The 25,174-nt window shown below is 42.2% G+C and overlaps 2 protein-coding genes across 2 annotated transcripts in view; both read right to left on the reverse strand.

Moving 5' to 3' along the window:
• The window catches only part of LOC117598108 (CD276 antigen homolog), a 176,499-nt gene that overhangs the window by 47,545 nt on the left and 103,780 nt on the right, over positions 1–25,174 (reverse strand). The gene's annotated exons all lie outside the window — the stretch shown is intronic.
• On the reverse strand, positions 4,414–8,900 carry LOC128318863 (uncharacterized). The gene is made up of 5 exons (XM_053236938.1): positions 8,858–8,900; positions 8,182–8,535; positions 6,397–6,546; positions 5,870–5,925; positions 4,414–4,695 (listed from the first exon to the last, which is right to left on the reverse strand). The coding sequence occupies exons 1-5, from the start codon at positions 8,898–8,900 to the stop codon at positions 4,558–4,560; spliced, it is 741 nt and encodes a 246-aa protein (XP_053092913.1). The 3' UTR covers positions 4,414–4,557.

A 25,174-nucleotide genomic window follows, 5' to 3' on the forward strand; every position in this document is an offset into this window, starting at 1 on the left:
TCCAGTCTCCCTGCAACCCTGTGTAGGATAAGCAGTACAGAGGATGGATGGATGGACAGTCCACCTACTGGCATGTTTTTGTGAAGAAAATGGAGAACATGTGAAACTCCACACAGACAGTAACCTGAGTTCAGGATCTATGAGGACCTGTGAGGCATCAGTGCTACCCACTGCACCACTGCGCTGCTCTTTGGGTTTATATGGTTAAATAAATAAAAGATTATCTATGTATTTCATGTTCTCCTAAGCTTCTCTAGAGCAGGTTGGAACTCTTCACCTGCAGTGATCCTGACTGTTAGACCCTGTGACAACATCACACTGTACTGCAACATCTACCAGCACTGATATGGTCTGGTGTTGATGATGTTCCTGAATCAGGTACAGAGAGAGAGGTATGTAAACCCAGGAGGCTCAGCCTCTCTATCAGACTCTGTGAGAAAATACTAAACTGAAGTAAAGGACCAGCATTCTCACAGTCTGGTCTTTATATATCTGAAGTCCGGAGTGATGAATCTATTACTTGATACTTTTTATAATGGAGGCTATAAATGCAGTCCATGTGGATTCATATCCAGGATTTCAGTGTATGAGGAAGGTTTTACTTATCCTACTTTCATTAGAAAGGGAATATAATGTGATGACCACCATTGTATTTTAGAGTGGAAAGTTTGGCAGCCACAATAGCTCTAGTGAAACTCTGTGGCCTGCACTTCAGTAAAGGTTATATATATATATATATATGTATGTATAAACAGACATTGTGCTGTGGTTTTATTGAGAAATGGCAGTTTCCAGCCACAACCCACGCAGTTCATTCTTTTCCTGTTCTGCCTTCACAACACACTGTGGTTTATGTTTTAGGTGTGGTTAAGGGCATCAGGGAGTGTGCAGCGCTGGACGCCTCTCATTTCTATCTGCTCACTCTCATTCTCATGCTTAACCTCAGTGTCATCTACAAACGAGGTGAGAGGCTCAAGTGTAGGTGAAATTAGAATGCATGTTCATGCAAAAGTAATCCATTTCTTTGACACCCGATGTATTATGGATTTTATATATCATACTAATGATATTAATTAATAGGTAATAATATATAAAGGCTTTCACATACCATACTGCAAATGCAACAATTACTTTTTTACTATTTTCTTTTTCCTTTTTTTAAGTTCATCAGATATAAAGTAACTGTTCATTAACAACTGCAAAAAAAAAAAAAATTAAACAGTTTGCTGCAGCGGTTACTTCAAAAAATCAATAAAATATGTAATTTAGCCAGGGTGGCCAAAGATTTGCATACAACAGTATATCCAATAAATATTCCTAATGCAATACATCCTATTAAAAACAAACAAACAAACAAACAAACAAAAAAACATAGTTTTGAAGTGTATAATTGTTCCTATGAACAATTATCAGGTCAAATAATCAGCACAAACCTGAAATAAAACCTATTATTCTGTCATAAAAGTATCTTCTATCAAAACGTGCACTAGTATAAGGGGTGAAGAGGCCTAACAGGCAGCGTAATGGAAAGTGCATCATTCAGAATGTGTGAACATAGGCGTTTGACCACAGAGGGCTCTTTTTTCTTGCTGGGGGAAAAAAATAAACACACTTCTGTATCTGCTGGTGCTGTTAGTAACCACAAATGCTGCACATGAAATAACCACCACACTGGTAAACAAAAGTTCTGTTACAAATGATTCAGTACATCTCTTCATACAAGGGGTTTAGACCACTTTAATTTTCTTTGCAGTGTCCAAGGGTTTATGCCCACCATCTTGTTGCCTTTTGGTTCTGCGCATACACCCTGAAATTCACCCATTTGTTTCCAACACTGTTGAGTATCTGCACTTTATATCGGTTCTGTTGGACTGCTGCTGCCACCATCCATATATCCATATATATATTCATATACACCTTTTTTTTAATCCCTTCATATATTTTTTATATTCAATATTTTTCTTTATATTTCTCTACATATATTTTTTTATGTATATATTTTTCTTTATATTTAATATTTTTCTATATTTTCTTTTCTCTGTTGGAACAGTTGTAAAAAGCATTTCACCGCAAGTCGTACTGTGTATGATTATGCATGTGACAAATAAAATTTGAATCTGAATTTGAATTTGAATTTGAGTAGGTAGGTACATCTACATACCTTGAGATGTGCTTATGGCACTTACTCAGCAGCCTGTATACACGTTTAACAAGAACAGAACAATTACTCATACTCATACTCATTACTACAATATTCTACAGATGTGGGGCTGGAGTGAAAAAATATTGGGAAAGTACTTCATGAGACATGGCTACAGGAGCATACGGTATATCTGATGCTAATGCTAACATCAAACACTTTCAGACCTTACATGGCTGCTGTTTTCTGTACCTCTGTGTCCTTGTGAATTTTTGTATTTATGTAATCCTTGTAAATTGGCATGCCTTGTTTTACTGCAGTGACAAAACAATTTCCCAGAGGGACCATTAAAATACTGAACCTTCCTACAGACCTAACAAGCAACTAACCAATCAAGATATGAGTGTTTAGTTTTAATCAAGATATGAGTGTTTAGTTTTAATCAAGATATGAGAGTTTCGTGAAACCAAACAGCAAGCCTGACTCAGTGCTGGAGGTAGGTGTGACCCCTTGGGCACTAAGAAACTGAAATGGGTCTAAACCCAAGAGACGTACTGAAACTTTTGTAATGGAGCTTTTGCTTACCAAGGTGTGGGTTATTTCCTGTAGAGGGTTTAGGGTTATTAACACCACCAGCAGATATAGAAGTGATTTATGTGTTGTTTTTCTGCTAATGAACACTGTCTTCACGTGTGTTCTAAAAAAGTGATAAATCTGTGGTCATATGCATAAACAGTCTGTAAATAAACTTTCCATTACACATCACCCTGCCTGTTAAGCCTATTCACCCCTTATACTAGTGCACGTTTTGACAGAAGTTATTTTATGAATTTCCCAGATCAAATGATTATTTGACCGGACCCATCATTAGGAGTCAACACAAAACACTACAAACAGGATATTTTATACTACCAATATAACTAAACCAATTACTCATGTGAACACATAACATTGTTGCTGTCATTATTATATTTATAATATTATACTAGTATTTTATCATAGCAACTCTATTATTATTATTATTATTATTATTATTATTATTATTATTATTGTTGTTGTTGTTGCTGCTGTTGCTGTTATAATTGACTTTTTGCACTTCCTTAAAATTCCTTAAAACACCCTTACAATTAACACATGTATTTTAAATGTGGCTATTACAGTAAAGGTCAGCTACGCGGCAGTAAATATGACAGCCCATTAAATATGAAGACACCAACTGTCTCTCTCTCTCTCAACCAACTGTCTGCACAAAGACAAAACATGAAAACATGAAGGAAAACATGCTTCCACAATTGCTTGTTAATTTAAACAATATGCATTTAACAAATATTATTAAAAAAGTATTTTAGTGACTTCTTTAGGGCCAAAACTTCAAACGTCCTGGGATCTCATTTATCAAAGCATGCATAAGTTGTCCCTCTGGGGATATATACACCTATAACAATAACAATGATATATATACCTATAACTGTAATGCTACGGTCTACAAAGACATTCTATACAAATGTGCGCTTCTAACTTTGTGAAACAGTTTGGGGAAGAAACACATATGGGTGTGATGGTCAGGGGTGCACATACTTTTGGCCATATAGTGTATTTTCCCTACCGTTCCATACCCTTCCCTTACTAGCAGAATGTTTTTTTTAGAAGCTAAGGACCCTTATTTATTCAATAAACCCTTGAAGAATCTTTTTTCTAGCTAATGCTAGCTGGCTAACGGATAATGTGGCCGGTGTGTTTTTGTACATTAGAGGCTCGAATACTAAGACTGCTACCCAAACCACATACATATCTTACATAAACATTCATGAATGTTTTTTTTGACTGATCTGAGCTATTATTGTATATTGTATAGTGTACAGCCCTATTTATATATCTATAAATGATGAACAAAAGTGTTTTTTCAAATCACTTCAGTTTATTTGTGCATTTTCACACATACATTAACATCAGGTGCTCAAGCTGGGCATTACATCGATTATTAATTTAACTCTGGAGTATTTTAGAGGTTTGTAACAGAGCCATTAGATAGACCAGTTTCTTATGCAACATTGAATTACACCTCATCTTGTTTCTCACTGCCATTTTATCTCTACCAGTATCTCAGCTTTTCATCTCGGTCCTATGCAAATTTTTTATATAGGGCTTATATAGGCTTTATGAGCCATCTACTTTGCCTAAGCATTAAAAAATATTTTTTAATTTATCTAAATAACCAGATGGTTCTTGTAACATTTATTATTTATAAATATAGTATTATAATATTTATTTCAAACTTTATTCCAAATATACTAAGTATTTATTTCAAAATAGTTCATTTTATCTCCATGGAAATCCATGTTAACTCAGTTATCTCTTTAAAACAAATTATTAAGAGCCAGAGAGAACAACACAGTTTTTATGATGTAATAATAAATTTATGACACCTTGTGTCTCCGAGGCTGTGAGGCGACTGTTGCGTAAGTCACGCTGTCCAAATCTGATGCTGTGTTTTTCTTAGCAGCTACGCTGGACCTTCTTTTGTGTTGAATGCTGGCATAATGCATATTTTCTTCCTATAGCGAGAGAGGGAATGCCATCTCATTACACCATGAAACAACAATTTCAATTTAGTTAAAATGTATTTACAATTTATTTAAATCATTTTTAAAAAAAATCTGTATCTTCCATACTGCTTATCCTACACAGGGTTTCTTGGAGCCTATCCCAGGGAACTTGGGACACAAAGGAGGGGACACCCTGGATAGGGTGCCAATCCATCGCAGGACACAATCACACACACATTCACAGACTGCAGACAATTTGGAAATGCCAATCAGCCTACGATGCATGTGTTTGGACTGGGAGAGGAAACCGGAGTACCAGGAGGAATCCCCGAAGCACGGGGAGAACATGCTAACTCCACACACACAGGGCAGAGGGGGGATTTGAACCCCCAACCCTGGAGGTGCGAGGCAACAGTGCTAACTACTAAGCCAAAAAAGAATTTGATTAACCTGTATAATGTTTTCTTTTTCGCTTCCTTTAGTTCCAACTTGGAATTGACATAATACTTGTTTTAAAGAGCATAATTTTTCTATATCAAATAATGATTTTACTTGGTGATTCCATGATAAAAATTAAACAGCTAAACTTGAAACCTCATTGAGAAATCCTGATTGAGTGAACCTGCAAATTAAACACTCCTAAATCCTACAAGTCTGTTCCTTTCCCCTGGTAAATTGATGTATCATGTAGGTGCATTTTCATATCGGACCATGATAGGTGCTTTATTTTTATTTTATCATGCAGTAATACTTGCCTGTCACATGTTTAACACAAACTTTTAACTTTCTTTTAAAACAATGCATCAAAACCTGCTACACTGAATATATTCACACAATGACTGTGTGCATACTTAAATTATTTCCACTGAATAGATATAATAATAATAATAATAATAATAATAATAATAATAATAATAATAATACCTTAAAATAATTAGTAAAGTTAATACTGACTTTAAATCTGAGGACAATATGTTTAACTGTTGTAAAAACCTATCTTCTCTCTTTTGACTCTAAATTTGTTGATATTACTTACAAACTGATATTATTGAAACAATGAACAAAACCATAATATAATATAATATGGTTTCATATACAAATATATATAATATAATATAATATAATATAATATAATATAATATAATATAATATAATATAATATAATATTTCATATCTCTGGTACCTTTTCAGCGGAGTCTGTGGTGTTACTGCAACAGCTGCACGATGGTACTGACTCTCCTGAAAGGGAAAAGAATTTGATTTGAAAATTACAATACATACTAAATTTAAACACAGACACTAGTAGAATAAAAATTCAGGCTATTCAAATTTCAATGTTAGTTGACCTTCGAAAGATATCTTTTTTCTCTTTTTGCTGTAGCAGCTAAGTTCTGTGAGAAAAGAAGTTTGTGAGTCACTGCTAGTTCACTATGCAATGCATACCATAGCTGTTCATAATTATGCATGGATTATTTACTACCCTACTCATCACTTTTTCATTTACTCCATTCTGTTTTGATTAATAAGGTAGGAAATAAAGGGTTAATTCTGTGATCTTGAGATTAAATTAGCAGATGATTTTGAATTGTGAAACTGTGAATCTTCATGTAACTGGTAAGGAATTTACAGAACTAACATTTTTAAATAGTTCTTTTACAGCTTATTGAAAAATGATACCCAATTAAAAATGATATGGATAAATAACTGCACCTTTGAGCCTGCAGCAGAACATGTAGATGAAGATGAGGTTTATTAGGACAGAGACACACAGACACACACACACTGTAATCCAGAGCTCTGATCCTGACTGCTGGGTATGTGGAGGCTCAGACGAGTTATCAGTCTTACGATGTTGGTCTTCTGAAATACAGAAACACAGAGTGACACAGATATCAGTAGAGTGCAGAGAAAAACCTCTTCTGTACGATTCAAAATGAACAATTTGATTAGGCCATCACTGACACTATGTGTAAGAGTTAAAAACAGATTGTTTATTTATCCATTTTCTCTTTAAGCAGTTTCATCTCACAACCATCTTGCAGTTAATTCTGGTCACTTGGTGAAAGCTTACAGATAGCTTTAAAATTAGCAGCACTCTTTGCTAAAATAAGCAAAATAAACATCACACACAATGATTCAAGTGTTTTTACACAAATTTGGAGAAACAGAAACCCATTCTGTTACAAAAGAAGGAGTAAATAAAAAAAATTATAAATGTTAAAAATATATAGTAACTTCTTTTCAGGTAATAATGTAAAGTATTATTTACATAGATTATGTACATTAAATCAAAAACAGTTTCTTTTTTGTATGTATTATCGTTTTAAATTTGCTCACAGTTTTCAGGAAATTTAATGTTACTTTATTAATGTCCCTTTTCTTTGGGGTATTAATATGAGGGTGCACACGTAAAATCCCTTTGTTTGAATTTGAAAACAAAAAAGAAAAACAAAAGAGACATGATTGCTAATCTGCACAAGTCTGGTAATATATATGTAAATACATAAGCAGTTAAAAATGTTTCAAACATCTAGAGCAGTTAAAAAGGACGCACAACTATATGGCTCTCCTGCCATACTGGAAGAGTTGTGTCAAAAAATCCCTTCCAGAAAGAAGAACAAAATGCAGCTAATAATATTATAAAGCAGCTTGAAATGTTGTGCATGGAGCAGGGTCAAAGATCCTCTACAAGTGTCTCTAATCTTGGTAGAAATTACAGAAAGAGACTCAGTGCTGTTATTCAATCCAGGGAATTTTTCCAAATATTTGCAAATGCAAAAAATATCATTCAGTGCAAGCATTATAAATTTTTATATCCTTTTTGATGCAGGGTGCCAATAATTATGGATTGACTAGTTTTGCAGCACTTCTAGCTCCTTAAACATTTTGGTTTATTTGTTTGGATAAAACTGTCTGCCAAAAAAAAAAGGAAATTGTAATTGTAATATTTTTCGGAAGTGAGAGATGGTATGTATAGTTCTTTTATTACTGGCAAACTGATCTTACCACTAACTTTAAACTTTAGTGATATTTTAAAAAAAGTTTGGTTTAAAAGTAAAATAATGTCTCCTGACACAATGATCAGTTGATTATCTTGGGTGACAAAGGTATTTTCAAGGAATCTTTCAAACTCTACCAGTTTAGTGTTAGAAATTTAGTGTATCCTTAGGGTTTAATTTAATTGCATGGTCAGCTAGAAACCTCCAAAATAACTGAGCCAATCAAGTTAGTGAAAAAAGATATTATAGAATTTACAGATATTACAGATATTATAAAACGAACAATTATGACTTATGCTGTTTTGTAAAATGTACAATTTTATTCTAAAATCTTTATTAACCTCTTACAAGGGTTTAATAGATTTGCCAGATTATCCATTAAAATAGAAGTGAAAAATGTTTAATTATATGATAACAAATTGTTATACTAAACAACTACACAAATATACAGTAAGACAGTATTAATATTCATACCGAATAAAGTATTGTTACTGACCTGTAAAGTTCAGTCTGATGAGTTTCCCAAACTGAATGTGTGTCGTTTTGTTTCGACCTCCACAGTAATAAAATCCCAGATCTGTCTCTCTAACTCCTATAATCACTAAACTGACTGAACTGCTGCTTTCTGTTACATAAAAGTGACTCTCGTTCACATTATAACTGAGGATAAACTCTTTCTTCAGGTTCCTTTTGTCAGCACATATCAGCAGCTTCACCTCCTCAGATCTCAGTCGATACCACAATATCTCAGTATAATTAGTGATGTTACAGGGCAGGGTGATGTTCTCTCCAGGATGGACAGATAAATGATCAGTTGAAGCGATCTGAAGGAGATTTGGCCAGAAGACACCTGAAAGAACAACACCACATTAAGAGGTTCATCATCACTCTCCAAACCAGCTAATCTTTCAAACAGTGTAGACTCATTTACACTGTCTTCAGATACATTTCTGGCATACAATCAGATATTCTCCTCAGTATTAATAACTTACCCAAAGTTGTAAATACCATTCAATCTCTCACTGCTACACTAAATAACAGTTCTTTATAATTCACACCTATCTGATTATATATATATATATATATATATATATATATATATATATATATATATATATATATATATATATATATATATATATATATATATATATATATATATATAAACTCACCAAACAGCAGCTGCGGTGTAAACAGACTCAGGAGTTTGGCCATTGCTCCCTGAGATGCTCCGGTGGTCTATGAAAAAGTGATGCTTTTTTAATTTACTTAGTTAAGTCAAAACCTCTCTGTTCCTACTGTGTGTCTTAAGTTCCTGTTAGCCACTTTAGCCACAAGCCTCTACATCCTGTTGTTCTTGATGTGTCCAATAAGCTGCTGACATCACTAGTCTCATTTTAATTCTCAGATAGAGCATACAGACCCAGCCTCCTTGTTGCACATGAATTTGTGCATCACGTGCTATTTGTGGAATGGCCTGCATTAATTCATAGACTCATGCAGTTCAATCCACAAATTGAGACAATCGCTAATGCCCACATTACTCCAACCAATCACAACAGTTATAAACGCAACCAATTAACAAGCACCAGGGAGAGACTTCTGCAGCACACACTTGATATGGAGAAATGTTGGACTAATAATCATCAGACATATGGAGTGAAATCAGTGTCAGCAGAAACTGAATTTGTAATGAATGAAAAAATATGTGACATAAAATCAGATACTATTGTTAATTGTTTATTTATCTGTTATTACATTACATGTCAGCAGATGCAGCTAGGTTTTAGAATATGACGGCTGCAGAAACCTGTATATGGGGTTTTTACAGTAACCACCATAGGCTTCATGGAAAGGCTGCTGCTGCTCGTCTAGTTCAATGATTGTATATATGACTGGTGCCATTCACTCCCCTTGTGCATTTATGAAGCCTTTTTTTTGGTAGAAATGGGAGTCGCCACTCAGCCAAGGCATGCACAGTAGATAGGGCTGACTTGACAGTGGACCTGCCTCTCACCCGCCCATTTTGGTGATGGACACAGTCTGTGAAAGTGCACACTGTGAGGCACCCGAAGTACAATGTATAGCAAAAACAAAAGAATCGACCTTTCAGAGGAGACTGTATATACATATACTTACTTGGGGTACACATATGCACACCTGATTCAGCTCTTCTTTTATATTAAGTCATTCTTGAATCATGCAGGTGTGCTGGGAGCAAGGAAACCTCAAAAATATTAACCTTGAACCTTAGAATATTCAAGCCAGATCTGGACTCAATTCTACTGATGTAGCTCTTTTCGCCCTCTAGACCTTCCTGATTCATTTGCTTTGAAGGTTCTGCACTTGTGATTCCATGAAGATTTGCACTTCCCAAAAACAGTTTATGCCCAAGACTCACTCTTGCTTTAGTGGATACTGTAGATTTGTACCTACAACTGCAGTAATCATAAAGACTGTCCTGTGCTCAACTCAGGATGCTTATCGGGGAAGAAGATCATCGGGGTCTCTCTTCCCTCCATCACAGACATTTACACCTCACGCTGCATCCGCAAAGCCACCAGCATTGTGGATGACCCCACACACCCCTCACACACACTCTTCACACTCCTGCCGTCTGGTAAACGGTACCGAAGCATTCGGGCCTCACAACCAGACTGTGCAACAGTTTCTTCCTCAATCAGACTCCTAAATACCTAGAACTGGACTGAAGGAACACACACACACACACATACATATACACACACACACATATATACACACACACAACTGAACTGGTCCAAAGGAACTCACGCATACATACATACATATATATACACACAACGGAACATCCTCTATGCACATGCATTGCACATGTTTTTCACATGTCTTATTATTGCTGCTACTACTATGTTTACACTGTTTACACTACCTCAGCTGTAATATTTGCACTACTGTCACTTTATCACTTTCAACAGGACTGTGTACTGGTCGGCGTCGTAGTTATGTACTGTCTGTTCTGTCTTTTGTTGTCTGCACATGTTTGCACTTGTGCACTTTGCGTTTAATTTATGTAGTCCCCGTAGTACTGTGTTGTTCTGTGTTGTCTTATGTGGCACCTTGGTCCTGGAGAAACGTTGTTTTGTTTCACTGTGTACTTGTATATGGCTGAAATGACAATAAACTCCACTTGACTTGACTTTGCTTGACTTATTCCCAATTTTCTCATGCTGAACATACTTTCAGCACATTTAGTACTGTTGTCTTTATTCTTTTATTCCCGTATACTGTAATAATTTATAATCCCACTACCCAGAAAAAGATGGGTTCCCTTTTGAGTCTGGTTCCTCTTGACATTTCTTTGTCATTGTCGCCTCTGGGTTTTCATTAGGGATCTAAGTCTACATCCAGATTTTTGTAGCCATGTCAATTGTTAAAAGCACTATACACATAAAATTTAAAAGTAAGTTCCCAGGATTGAAGTCCCCGGGACCATATGTAGTGTACTTTTGCCCTGAGCGCATAATACTTAATACCTTTGCAAATCAAGGCTACAAAGTGAACAATTCAATATAGTCTTTATCCATCCAGGCCTATCTCTCTCTTTCTGTCTACAGTTCTCTCTCTCAATATTTACATGGGGCTACGTCTACGACTATCGACTCCACAAGCTGCCTCTGTGTGCTTTTATACAAAAATATAATTTAATTGAATTGAATGTTCAGACAATAGATGTAGACTATAGATGTAGACTATAGATCAGTCAAACCTGCTTATAGATCTTAATTTTTTAAGAGAGCTTTTTAAGAGATGTACAGCACCGGGCGCTCCACCCCCTCCACCACCTGGGACAACACAGCCCCCAACCCTCTGTTCAACGTGTCCATCTGCAAAATAAAAGGGAGAGAGAAGTCAGGAGAATGCAACAGTGGTCTGCCACACAGTGCAGCTTTTACCTGAGTGAAAGCCTGCTGACACGGCTCCGTCCACTGGACCGGATCTTTTAGTGAGATCAGTCAGTGGGCTAGTTAGGCACAAACCTCTGATAATAGCCAGTCAGCCCCAGAAACTGTCTCACTTCCTTTTTGATCATGGGTCTTGGGCAGGCCGCAATCGCTGCAGTCTTATCAATTTGGGGACACACTTGCCCATGACCCAAGTGGAAGCCCAGATACCGTACTTCCACCTGTCCAATCGCACACTTCTTTGGGTATGCTGTGAGTCCCGCATGCCTCAGCGATCTCAGGACAGCCCTCAGGTGCTGCATATGCCGCTGCCAGTCATTACTATAGATAATAATGTCATCCAAATAAGCAGCGGCATAAGCAGCTTGCGGGTGGAGGATTCTGTCCATGAGTCTCTGGAACGTCGCGGGGGCCCCAAACAACCCAAAAGGAAGGGTCACGAATTGGTGTAACCCAAACGGAGTGGAAAAGGCCGTTTTTTCGCGAGATATTGGAGTCAAGGGGATCTGCCAATATCCCTTTGTCAAATCCGGTGTCAAATAAAAGCGAGCCGCACCTAACCAATCAAGCAGTTCGTCAATGCGAGACATTGAGTATGCGTCAAATTTAGACACCGAATTGACACCGAGTTGTCCACACAAAAACGGACAGTCACATTGGCCTTGGGCACCAAAACCAGTGGGCTGCTCCAGTCACTGTGGGACTCCTCAATTACTCCCATGTCGAGCATAGCCATGGAGTTCCTCCCAAACCACATTTTTCTTGTGTTTGGGCAGATGATAGGGTCGGCTGTGTACTACCACCCCTGGAGGTGTCTCTATGTGTCGCTCTATGAGATCAGTGCCTCTGGGGAGAGGCGAGAACACATAGGAAATCTCCGCTTATAGTTTTGCCACGTCCGTAATTTGGGATGGAGAGAGGTGGTCCCCAAAAAGGACTGGGGTTTGGATTGAGCAGCAGTTTTTAAAGTTACTTCCAGTCCTAGCTCCTCTCTCTCCGGAACCAGTTCACTAGAACCAATACAAAGAGATGCCCTCATGCAGTCCGCTCCAATGGCCCGACGAGATCCATGCCAATTCTTTCGAAGGGGACCTCGATTAATGGAAGGGGGCGCAAAAGCGCTTTTGGGGTGGCCGGCGGATTCACCGGCTGACATTCGCGACATGCCGCACACCACCTGCGAACATCGCCGCGAATGACCAGCCAATAGAAGTGGGCCAGGAGATGGGCCAGCGTCTTATCCTGTCCTAAGTGCCCCGCAATCGGATTATGGTGAGCCGCCTGGAATAATAATTCCCGACGGCTCTTCGGAACCAACAACTGGGTCAACTCCTCTTGTGTTTGAGTGTCCTGTGTCACTCGATATAACCTCTCTTTAATAATCGAAAAATAGGGGTGGTAGAGCATAGCAATCCACCAATGCGTGGTATGTACCTCTTTGAACACTCCCCGGTATGCGATAAGTCCCGGCTTGATCGGGGGCGCCCTGCGGCATATTGGGGAGCCGGACCGACGCCCCCAACTCCATCACGTGGCAGTGGTCTTGGGTATGCCCGGGCTCCCAGCAGCGCCATCACACTCGCCCTTACTCCCACACCTGCAGGCCCAGATTCACTCACCTGGGGGAGACAAGAGACAGACACGGGAAGAGGAAGGGGGAGTGAAAGCACGGGTTTGGGGAACAGGTTTCGGGGGAATTGGCCCCCGTTTCCATGGAGCAGGCTCAGGGGAAGGGTGAGGAGGAGGGGGAGAGACACAAGAGCGAGAGAGAGGGGGGGGGCTCGCCTGCCCCCGGATATGCCGCCATGTGGTCCTCTGCCAGCTGGACGGCCTCTTCCAGCGATGCCGGTCGGTGACACTGGACCCACTCCGCCGTCCCCTCCGGAAGTCGGGTGATGAACTGCTCCAGTACCACAAGGTTGATCACCTCCTCTGCGGTGCGGCCCTCAGCCAACAGCCACCTCTGGCAGGTGTCCCGGAGCTTCTGGGCAAACACGAATGGGCGGCCGAGCTCACGGAAGGTCAGCGTTCGGAAGCGCTGGCGATGCTGTTCTGAGGTGTGGTTGACCCGTTGCAAAACCGCCCGTTTCAGGTCCTGATAGATCAGCATAGTGGCGACTGGCAGCTGCTGGGCTGCAAATTGGGCTTCACCTGTCAGGATCGGCAAGAGGCGTGCTGCTCACTGATCCTCGGGCCAGCCTCACGCCACCACGGAGCGCTCATACAGTTCTAGGAACGCTTCTGGATCATCCCACGGTCCCATCTTGGTGAGGGTGACGTGGGGCGTGGCCCTGGAGGCCTCTGGCTCTGCAGCTGCGATGCCAGCCTGCCGGACCAGGCCCTGGAGCACCTGCCGATCTGCTTCCTGTGTGTCGAGCAGCTCCGTGAATCGCTGTTCCTGGTTTTGACCCAGCTGGAGAAGAGCATGATGCTGAGTCGGGTGGATGCTGGCAAGAGACGAGATCCATGACGGCGCCTTCCTCAATTCTCCCAGGTTTCGGCACCGGTGTGACAAGCTCACTGTATCGGGCTGAAATGAGGAAGCAGGAGACAGGCTTAGCACAACCCAGAGGCTCTTTATTCACAACCTTTTTTTCCCGCTTTTGTTTTCCCCACTCTAAGAGGTCACGTCTTTTTCCCCACGACTATACACACACATACACCCACAAGCACACTGCTCTGGGCTGGTTCATGCACTCTCTCTCCAGGCGCTCGTCTCTCTCGCTCTCTTATCGTTGCCTCCACTCACAGCAACGCAGAATGCTTGTTAGTTAAATTCCCCGTAGGTGCGCACTCCTTACCACTCCTCTTCTCCGACCCTGCCCTCCATTCAAAAATCGGCGCTCGACTACGCCGCCGCTTCCACAACGTATTTATTTTCTTAAGTGCATTTTATTCAAAAATCATTTACACCATTTAAAATTTCTTAGAAATAAATTACAACCATAAACATTTATCATAATATGTGTAAAGCCATTAAAAATATATAACACAGTGTGTCCAAACATCTGACTGGTAGTGTATAGTAAATTGTTGCTATTCACAGAGCAGTCTCAGATAAACTGGGTTAAGGACTTCTCATCTTTTTATACAGGAACACATACTGTAACTGATGTTTTCACCTCCTCACCTTTGGGTGTGTAACACTAGCAATTGGCTAGAGGAGTGCCACAGAGGGTAGTTAGCAGCTAGATAGCTAGAGGTTAGAAAGAGGCTAGAGACAGGGTATGGGAAAATAATGATAGTTAGGAGAACTGGCAACAAAAAGAGACTAGCATGCATACACATGCACTTTGGAAAATAAGGCCAGCAACATGTTGGATTCACATTTGCTGAGTAAAGCTTCTATAGAATCATGAATAGCATCATCTATGAAATATACTGCATATAACACTGCAGTGCACAAAATACTGTAAGTGGTTCCCTGAGCAAGCATGACTCCACATGTTTTGTTTCCAGCATGTTTATTACAATGGACAACAAATATTTTGCTACCTGAAAAAGATTTTCCTGACACACACTGTTTCTACTGTTTTCAAACTTTAATTTCAATGTTGTGTACAATGCATGTAAAAGAAATGTTTTCCAGATATGACTGGTCATGTAGATCACGACAGATGCTAGGGTTGCAGCTCGGATACACCAAGTACTATGCTTCATTTGCGAAAGGGTCTCATTACATTAAAAAGGACTAGCCACATTGTAAGCATATGGTTCCAGGGCAGAAAAGTATGGTGCATAAAGTGCTTGTCTGCCTAACAAAAATATTTTTGCCTACTTCTCATATAATACTTGGGCTGATTAAATTTTTTTATGAAAGTAATGAAGAAGGAAAATGAAGAATTTCAATACAAGACAGATGTTTTCCAAAATACCTGATGCCAAGATAAAGGAAGGATTTTTTTTTTTGGTCCCGAAATCAAACAGGTCATCAACGACAGGCAGTCTGAAGCACTACTAGTGGGGCCAGAGAGAACTGCATGGAAGGCATTCAAGAATGTTTCTGAACATTTTTTTGGGAACTATAGAGCGCCAAATTACATGCAGCTGGTTGACAAAGTGCTTTAAGCATAGAAAACCATGGGGTAAAAGTAACATTTGTGTTTATCCAAGCTCCTATGTAACCATCTGAAATTATATTAAAAAAAGAACTAACCCCCTTTCATCAAACTGCATCTTGACAGTTCTATCGTCCAATCAGAGTGCGCCACGTCACGAAGTCCCTCCCCTTTTTATCCAATCAGAGCGCACCGTGGCGGAAAGTCCCGCCCGCCTTTCGACCGATGAGATTCTTCTTTTTTTCCAGATGTCCCGCCCCGATCCCCCTCCCTAATTTTTGTGGGTCCGTTCACGCGCATCTGTGTTCCGTGCGGGGGTCAACCCCCTTTCTCTCTCACCCCCCTCACCCCCGGTCTGGGGTCCGTGCAAATTGTCCGGCCAGTGCACGAGGTCGGATTTCAGGCGGCTAGTGTCATGCCGTTCCGCTCTTAAACTTTAGCTAATATTTAATACATCTTAGATAAATTTGGATTAAAGCTAGCTAGCAAAAATTCCCCAATTGAAAGAGTTTAGCAAAAAAAAAAACCCGCAGTGCTTAGCATCAGTTAGGTTAGTCTCGCTATTTATATTTAGCCACGTTTTACCAAGAAGCATATGAGGAACATTTAATGCACGATGTACAAATTATTTATTTGTTACTGCTGTGTATAAGTGATTTATTCGAAGCTAGTCAAAGTTGATGGTCGTAGTGATGAACTTTTTTCCCTTTTCCCGTGTATTGTGCGATTTCGGATCTTTTATTAATACTTTATTTATTTTTGAAACATAAACGGTATCCCTGTTATATGCAAAAAATATATATTTTAATTCGAGCATCACATTTTATTCTGTTTCCCAGCGCGATCCTCATATTCTGAAAATATATTTTATGAAAATATCCTCATACTCTCTTTTGTCAGCTGAAAATTATATTTTGTACCAGGATTCATTCATTCTGATTCTCAGCGGCCACAGAGCATGTGTTGAAGGAGGGGTCGCGACAGTCTACCCCTCCACCCTCTAAAGCGATGATATGAGGCATCAGGTGTATATGTTTGCTTGAGAACTTGTGACAGGTGTATCGGTGGGAAAAGAACTTTAGGGTATATAAGAAACAAGACAGTCTAACATTTTCCATGAAGAAATTCGGGGATCAACATGATGGCTCATGGTAAGAAAACTTGTTGAAATTATAAGGTATTTCTTTTCTCTTAAAAACATTGTTTAAATAAACACTTTATGTATTCTCAGCTTTAAAAGTTCAAGCTGAAATTCACCAGGTGCCTGAGGATCAGGGTAAGCTTTTCTATTAATTTCTCTTTTATTTTAACCCTTCTGTACTTTTTTTTAAATATGTTTTTCTCTTTAATAAAGTGACAGCGGAAGAAATAGAGTGTATTAGCCTCACTCAGACAGATCCAGGTACCATATCTCTCTCTGTGTTTTTTTTTTGTTTTTGGCCTCTGTTATTTAGTTCTGGTGAAAAACTTTTTTTTTTTTACTACACGTGACAGATTTTACACGCGGTATTAATCCTGATGAGTTTACGAGAGGATCGGGAAGCGACAGTCTCGCCGATGATTTGGATTTGATTCTAACTGGGGCTTCGCCAGCGATCTCGCGAGATCGCCGCGTTCCGTCCTCTCCTCCGAGAAGTGGAGACGGCGTAATAGAAATATCAACAACTCTGAGGCCAGTGAGGCCGCAAGTCGCGAGCGTGACACCCATCTTAAAAGTCTGTGACGCGCCAAAGCGAGCGAATCGGATAGCGGCCCAGAACGGAATCAAGAAGCAAAGCGATGTCTGAGAGAGCGCCAGAGTCCCACTAGGCCTCTGTTTAAGCGCAGGTTTCCTCAACGACAGTTTAACGGTATGTCCTCTATGTATATATTTATATTACATTTCTTCTTTATATACCTATAAAATTTTGATAGGGGTTTTTATTTTTTTTCAGCCAACGTCTCTAACCAGGAAGCGAGACCTGAACGGGTCCGTCGGGTGAGAATAGCGCCACCTCTCCGCCAGCACCGTGACAGCGGAATCTTGCTTGTCTGGCTGACATCTCATCATGGATGACAACTCACCAGCTGAAACTTAATCCCACCAAAACTGAACTGCTGTTCATCCCAGGTGATTCATTCAGGTACCAGAAGGAGGGGTCGTGGGAGAAGGGGTAGAAGTACCAGAAGGAGGGGTCGTGGGCGAAGGGGTAGAAGTACCAGAAGGAGGGGTCATGGGCGAAGGAGTAGAAGTACCAGAAGGAGGGATCGTGGGTGAAGGGGTAGAAGTACCAGAAGGAGGGGTCGTGGGTGAAGGAGTAGAAGTACCAGAAGGAGGGGTCATGGGCGAAGGGGTAGAAGTACCAGAAGGAGGGGTCGTGGGTGAAGGGGTAGAAGTACCAGAAGGAGGGGTCGTGGGTGAAGGGGTAGAAGTACCAGAAGGAGGGGTCGTGGGTGAAGGGGTAGAAGTACCAGAAGGAGGGGTCGTGGGCGAAGGGGTAGAATTGGGAGAAGGAGGGGGTGGAGGAGTTGGGAGCGGAGCTGATAGAGAAGAGGCGCAGGTGGGAGGAGGAGGAGAGGGATGCGCGATGGTCGAAGACGAGGAGGAACATGGAGCTGATGAAAGAGAAATCGATGTCACGACGCACAAGAATTTTAATACCGTAAAAATGAGGCACGTGTTAACGATCCCTCCACCGGGGGATGAGCCTGATATCGCTACTTTTTATCAAAACGTTATCGGTCTCATTCGGGAATTGGTCGACTACGCGAGAGTTGTAGCTGGGAGGGGGGACATGGTACAGTACAGGCGAAAATGTAAGAGTTCACGCGTCGGTAGTCGCCGACGGCACGGGTGAAAATATTCTACCTGTTTTTGAAGATATGCTCGATTGGATAGTACAGTCGAACATGGGGGTTGTGGCGAATGAAAGAGTGGATCTGATTGTTCAGGTGGTGCGGAACCCTAGAGGCGGTGGAAAACGTACGTTGGAGAAAACTTTAGACTGCAAAATCATACGTTAAAAAAAGACGTCACCTGTACGTTACAGAGGACCGCGGAGATCAGCTCTGCTTCGCCATCAGTCTAGCTCACGTGCGTAACGGCAGTTTCACAGACGGGCAGTGTGAGAGACAAGCTAGAGAGTGGTAGCGAGCCGTCGGTCTGGACGAGCAGACACCCGTCACCTTTAGCGACGTGTGAAAATTCGAAGACATTTTAGAACATAAAATTGTACTGTTTTACAGAACTTCTAGCACCCTCTCGCATTTCCCCGACCGTTCCCAATCTTTGTTTTTGTTTTTACTGGATAACCATTATTACGGGATAAAAAAACCTCAAGAGTTTTATAGGTACGCGATTCGTCTGTAATTATTGATACAAGGGTTTTAATTGCTCCTATGTGCACACCTGTCGGGGCTATTGTCATATTTATAACGATGGGGAGTGTCCCATGCAAGAGCACAATCCCGTAGAATGCTCGGACTGTCTCAGAAAGTGTCATTCCCCAGCGTGTTTCGCCCGTCACAAAGAAGGTAAGAGGAACTTTGTAACGGGTAGGTCGGTCAGTCTCTGCGAGCTCGTTAAAAAATGTGCTAATTGCGGCCAGTGTTACAACACAGGACCGAACACCCGTGTAGGAAATGGTCATCGTTGCGCTAAGCCGAAATGTAGAATCTGTGGGGAGATGTTAACGAGGGAGCTGGAAACTGACCACAGGTGTTACATTCGCCCTCTCCCCGTGAGCGCCAACCGTCCCGATTTGATTTTTTATGACTTTGAAACGTTCACCACAGAGAACGGCGTGCACGTACCTTTTCTGGTGTATGCGAAAACATTGAAAGGCGAAGAGAAGTGGTTTGACGGTCATGGGTGCGTTAAACATTTTCTTATGTATTTCAGAAATGAGCGCTACAGACGTAACGTTTTTATCGCTCACAACGCCAAAGGGTTCGACAGCTATCTGGTTTTGAAAGGTATGCTGAAAGAGGGGTTATCGCCTCGATGTATTCTCATGACAGGGAGTAAAATCCTCAGTTTTGAAGACCCTTATTACGAGCTAAAATTCATAGACTCTCTGAACGTCAAGATTTTCACGAATGGTACGCCGTGGCTGTGCGGGGCGTTTTTAACTTTAGGAAGGAAGCTCTGCGTTATTGTAAAAACGACGTGATTATACTTTCCCAGGGTTGCATCAAATTCAGAGATCAGTTTCTCGGAGAGACGGGGGTGGACCCGTTCGATTCGATCACCATAGCGTCAGCCTGCATGAAAGTGTTTATCACAAATTATATGACTCCTAAGACGTTGGCCATACCATGCCCCTACGGTTACGCTCGGGTGCGTAAAATATTCTCGCACGCGTCCATCCAATGGCTAGAATGGGTCATGGCGAAAGAAAAAATCTTTATTCAGCACGCTCTAAATAGAGGGGGAAAGCAGATCGGTCCTTTTTTTGTAGACGGGTACGCCGAGATTGACGGAGAAAAGTACACGTGGGAATATCACGGGTGCTTTTACCATGGGTGTCCGTCGTGTTTCGACCCTGCGGAGACGTGCCCGTTGAGAGGCATCAGATTCAGCGAATTATGGTTGAACAGCGAGGAGAGAGTGAGGACGTTAGAGTCCGAACATGGCGTCCGCGTGATGGTGGTGAGAGAACACGAGTGGCTCGAGATGAAAAGATCTTTCGATCGTGTCAAAGAGTTTCTCCGTACGTTTAATCCTCCAGAGCCTCTGGTCCCTCGCACCGCTCTTTACGGAGGTCGAATGAGCGCTCTTAAGCTGAGACACAAAGCGGGGCCTGGGGAAAAGGTGCTCTACGTTGACGTCACCTCTCTATATCCATACGTTAACAGCGCATGCTCTTACCCCTTAGATCACCCTACTGCGGTCTCATCAGAGCCACAGTCTACCCGCCTCGTGGACTCTTTTTCCCTGTTTTACCGTACAAAAGCAAGAGCGGTAAATTACTCTTTCCTCTGTGTCACACGTGCAGAATCATGCATGCAGAGAGACCCTTGCTCGCATGACGATGACGCCCGAGCATTGACGGGTGTGTGGGTCACTGTAGAATTTAACAAAGCCTTGGAGATGGGCTACAGAGTGGCTAAAATCACGGTGGTTTGGCACTTCGATAAAAGCAGCGACTCCGTGTTCACGGGGTATGTACACGCGTTTTTAAAAGGAAAGCAGGAATTGTCCGGTTTCCCCCCCCCCGAAGCTAAGGATCGGGTCAGCAGGGAGAGGTACATCAGCGAGTGTCAGGGGGTCCGAGTATCTGGAGCGTCAGGGGGTCCGATTAGACCCTGAAAAGATAGAGGCGAATCCGGCCAAGAGACAGGTGGCTAAACTCTGTCTCAATAGTCTTTGGGGGAAGTTTGCTCAGAGAGACGATCTGCTCCGCACCGAGATAGTATCAGATCCTGAAAAGTTTTTCAGCTATCTGTTTTCCGGTAAATACGTGATCGATTACTTTGATGTTCTGGACGACCAGAGAGCATTGATCAGGTGGAGATTCGGCGATCGTTGCATTCGGCCCCCAGGCAGAAGGAGTAATGTGTTCATAGCCGCTTTCACCACCGCCCATGCGCGTCTCAAACTGTACGGCTACCTGGAAAAGTTGAGGGACAGAGTTCTTTACACAGACACGGATAGCTCAATTTATGTGGTGAAGGAGGGGGAGACTCCTTTAGAATTGGGTAATTACCTAGGTGAGCTGACCGACGAATTGGATGGGGATGGCATACAGGAGTTTGCGGCAGCAGGGCCCAAGAGTTACGCCTACCAGACAAAGAATTAAAAAAAAGTGGTGATGCGCATCAAAAGGATCACACAGACCGTAGAATGTAGCGAGAGAGTCAACTTTGACAGCGTCAGAGATCTGGTGGAGGATTACCTAAAGATCTCCGGGGAGGGAGGGGTGGCGGGCGCTATCGAGATCCCTCAGCACGGAATAACTCGTGATAAAAAGGGTTTCTCGTTAAAAAACTCGGGTTGTATACGACAAAATACGACTCTTTCCAGACGGTACTACTCTGCTGTTCGGATATTAATCTATATTTTTTTGGAGGGACAAATAAATAAATAAAATGTCACATCTTGAGGTTATAGACGAAACAGATTTCGAACACAGGTTCGTCTGTCCTTTCTCTTGTATAATAGCGGGCCCTAGTGGCTGTGGGAAAACCTGTTTTGTAAAGAATGTACTGGAATGTTCTGAACGTGTCATGAATGTCGTACCCGAAAACATTGTATGGGTCTACACTTCTTACCAGCCTATGTACGATGAATTGCAGAAGATGAATAAAAAGATCAAATTTCCTTCATGATTCTTTCGAAGATGAAAACTTGTTTCCTCAGGACTTAAACCATTTGATCATTCTGGACGACGTTATCTTTCAAGCATCCGAACATCCTGAAGTGGTTAAAATTTTCACTCAGTACAGACACCACAGAAACATGAGCGTCATGATGCTGACTCAAAACGTGTTTCAGCGAGGTAAACACAACCGTACCATCAGCCTGAACAGTAATTATCTGGTATTGTTTAAAAACCCTCGGGATAAACTACAGGTGAGCATATTAGCCAATCAGATCTTTCCTTCGGGTTATTTCTTGGAATGTTTCGAAGATGCCACTAGAGATCCTCATGGTTATTTAATCATCAACCTCACCCCGGGTTCCCAGACAGATACAGGTTGAGGAGTGGGCTGCTTCCTCACCAGAGCTCGAACTTGTACGTCCCAAAAACGTCATGACGGCTCGTATAAAAAGGAATCTTATCGGAGGGCTCTCTAGTAGACAATAAAAAATAAAATGACTTTGAAGAAAGCTCGGAAAATGTTTCTCGTCTCACCCTGTCAGTTAAGTGGCCTGACTCGGCCTACAGTCAGAGAAACGGCCGAAGACAATTTGAACAATAAAATGCGGGAGGTGTTAAACGAGTTCTTATGAAAAAATAAAAAAATATGACGCTTTGTTGCAGAGTTATTTGATGTTGCTGAAGCAGGATCGGCAAGATGAGCGTAGAGTCACTCTTACGTTACGGCAGCAAACCGAGGATGGAGAGGTTGGGGAGGTTGATGAGGAGGAGAGGGCTCGGGTCCCCGCCGGTGTGGGAGACCCACATCCCTCCTCTTCTCCTGCTCGAACCGTGTTGAGGTTTTGAAAAGCCTACCCCCTCGGGGTCGCAAGAACGGTCGAAGGGTAATGCGCAAAGTCCGGGGGAAATCCGTAAGAGTCAAAAAATGTGGCTTCACCCTTTTCCAGGGTTAATGCTAACCAATGCTCGCCGGGCATGTGGGCAGGGTGCGTGTTGACCACGAAGTAGGCGGGAGGTCTAAAGGACGGATTCAGAGAGGGTAGGTGGTCGGAAGCCCACACGCCACGAAATACGTTCCTTGGAAGATGCCGCAAAAGACTCTCTATCTGAAGATTATCCATGTTTAGTAATAATCCACCAGCGCCTGTCTTTTAGAGTCAATCTCTAGAATAGAATCGTAACAAGCGTAGACGATAAGAGTAGTGGTATTCGCTAAAGGCACTCTGAATCTCATCTCCAGTCTCAAATTACCGCTCGATACGACCGACAACGCATCGTTGTCGTCGGCTGGGTTGAGACTAAAAGAGAACAGGGCGTATCCTTCGTTAAATTCGCTGCGGTTAATAATGTCTCCCAGTAGCCTTGAACATGTTGTAAAACTCTCTGACGGATTGGCTGTTGTTGAATTGGGGCTGGAAAGCCTTGGCGGGGATCTGTCTACCATCCTGACAGAGAGCCAGGTATTCTACGTCGTTATGTACAAAGTTAAACGGGGACAGGTCTCTTCTCCCCGTGAATGCTTCGTGGTGCACCATACATAAAACCACGTATTTAGGAGTGGTTCCGAGAAATAGATTCTCCTGGTTACATATCCTAGAGTTTGCTGGGATGGAATAGGTTTTCACGATGACGCGTGAGAGGGGATAGAGAGCGTTGGCTTTCATCTGCCTAACTGCACAGCAGGGGCTACGGTCACTTTTTTCACAAAGAGAGACGCTCCCAGCACGTTCAGTCGGAATCCCGAGTCGCACGCTCCCATGTCAGTTTGACCCTCAGGTCGACCGAGTTCAGCAAAAGTCTCTCGCAGAAAAATATGTCCCCGTGGAGAGGGCCAAGCAGGTGCACTTCTCTAGAATTAGCGCTGAATTCAGCTCTCTTGTTTAATCCTCTGTTTGGACCACTGGCGATCGCTACAGAATCCATGGCTCCGGCAGTGTCTTTGTAAAAAAGACAGGCGGTGAATTGACTCCCGAGGGTATCCGGCGAAAAGTTGAGCAGAGTCTCAATCACGGCACGGTAGGGATGTGTGGCGCTCGATTGCGAGATTAGACGATCCCCCAGAATGACGACGCATTGACTGAATATCGTATTCAGAGGGTAATTGATGAGCCCTACCGCCGCTGCGTCGGCAAGGTCCGTGCCATCGGCGTTGGTGATTTTCACGCGGAGATGCAACATGGTGTCATTCAGATCCAGATACTTTTCCCCATCTCTGGGGATGAAAAACTCGATGGGCCCCATGTCCGTGATGGCAGACACGGGAGAGATTTCGGTGTATATTTTATCTTCGATCGAAAGCTGTGTCATAGGTGCAGAAAATAGATCCAACTCACGCAGCGTGTACTCGAGGGATTTCTGATGCAAGAGAGCCATGTTTTTTGTTTGAATTTCCCCTACGTCGGTTAAAATATATCGGAGCTCTGGGAGGGTTTCCTCTTTGAGCGACCGCTTCTGCCGACTGTTTTCTTCTTCTTACCCATCGAACATTTATTAGAACTCGACGAGAGGCGCTCCCCCGGAGGTCGTCTCCTCACCCTTCACGACAAAACCACAATGCCCCCTGACCCCTCTTGTTTTTTCCAATTGTCGAAGATTGACATTTTCCCCACAACTCTACCAACCGCGTCCGTAGCGATACGGGTGGCGGCCGTTTTAAGATGGGGTTTGGCAATGTCGAACCCTTTTTTCAGCAGGGGAGATATGAAACGAAACAGTTTTGAGAATATCGAGCCAATACCGCGACCGTACATTACAGGGGCTCCGTAAAATCCTCCTAAATCGCCTCCGGCCTGATTTTCGTAGTAACGAACGAATCTGTGAGGGTCTTCCATCGCTAGTACCTGAGCCATTTTATTTTTTAATTCGTTCTCCGACACCCTCGAACGTAGCTTCATCCCCTCAGGCCTGAGATTGAATGACGGTCACGTTAAAGGATGGATTTTATATAGATTCATACACCGTATGTTTTCGGTCTAAAGTGAAGCGTCACGATGACCTTCCCGTAAGTAAATTCAACCTCTTGGTTCTGATCCGTTTTAATTCTATCTCAACCTTTATGTTCTCGATGTGCCGCTTGCTCGCAGGCAAATAATATGGCAGATCGAAGCATAAAGTTACTACGTCCCCGTATGCTCGGTGCACGTCGACCACCCTCATCAGCGGGGCATAAGCGTCGCCTATCAACT

The sequence above is a fragment of the Pangasianodon hypophthalmus genome, chromosome 9 (genome assembly GCF_027358585.1).
Source record: "Pangasianodon hypophthalmus isolate fPanHyp1 chromosome 9, fPanHyp1.pri, whole genome shotgun sequence".
Lineage (NCBI taxonomy): Eukaryota > Metazoa > Chordata > Actinopteri > Siluriformes > Pangasiidae > Pangasianodon > Pangasianodon hypophthalmus.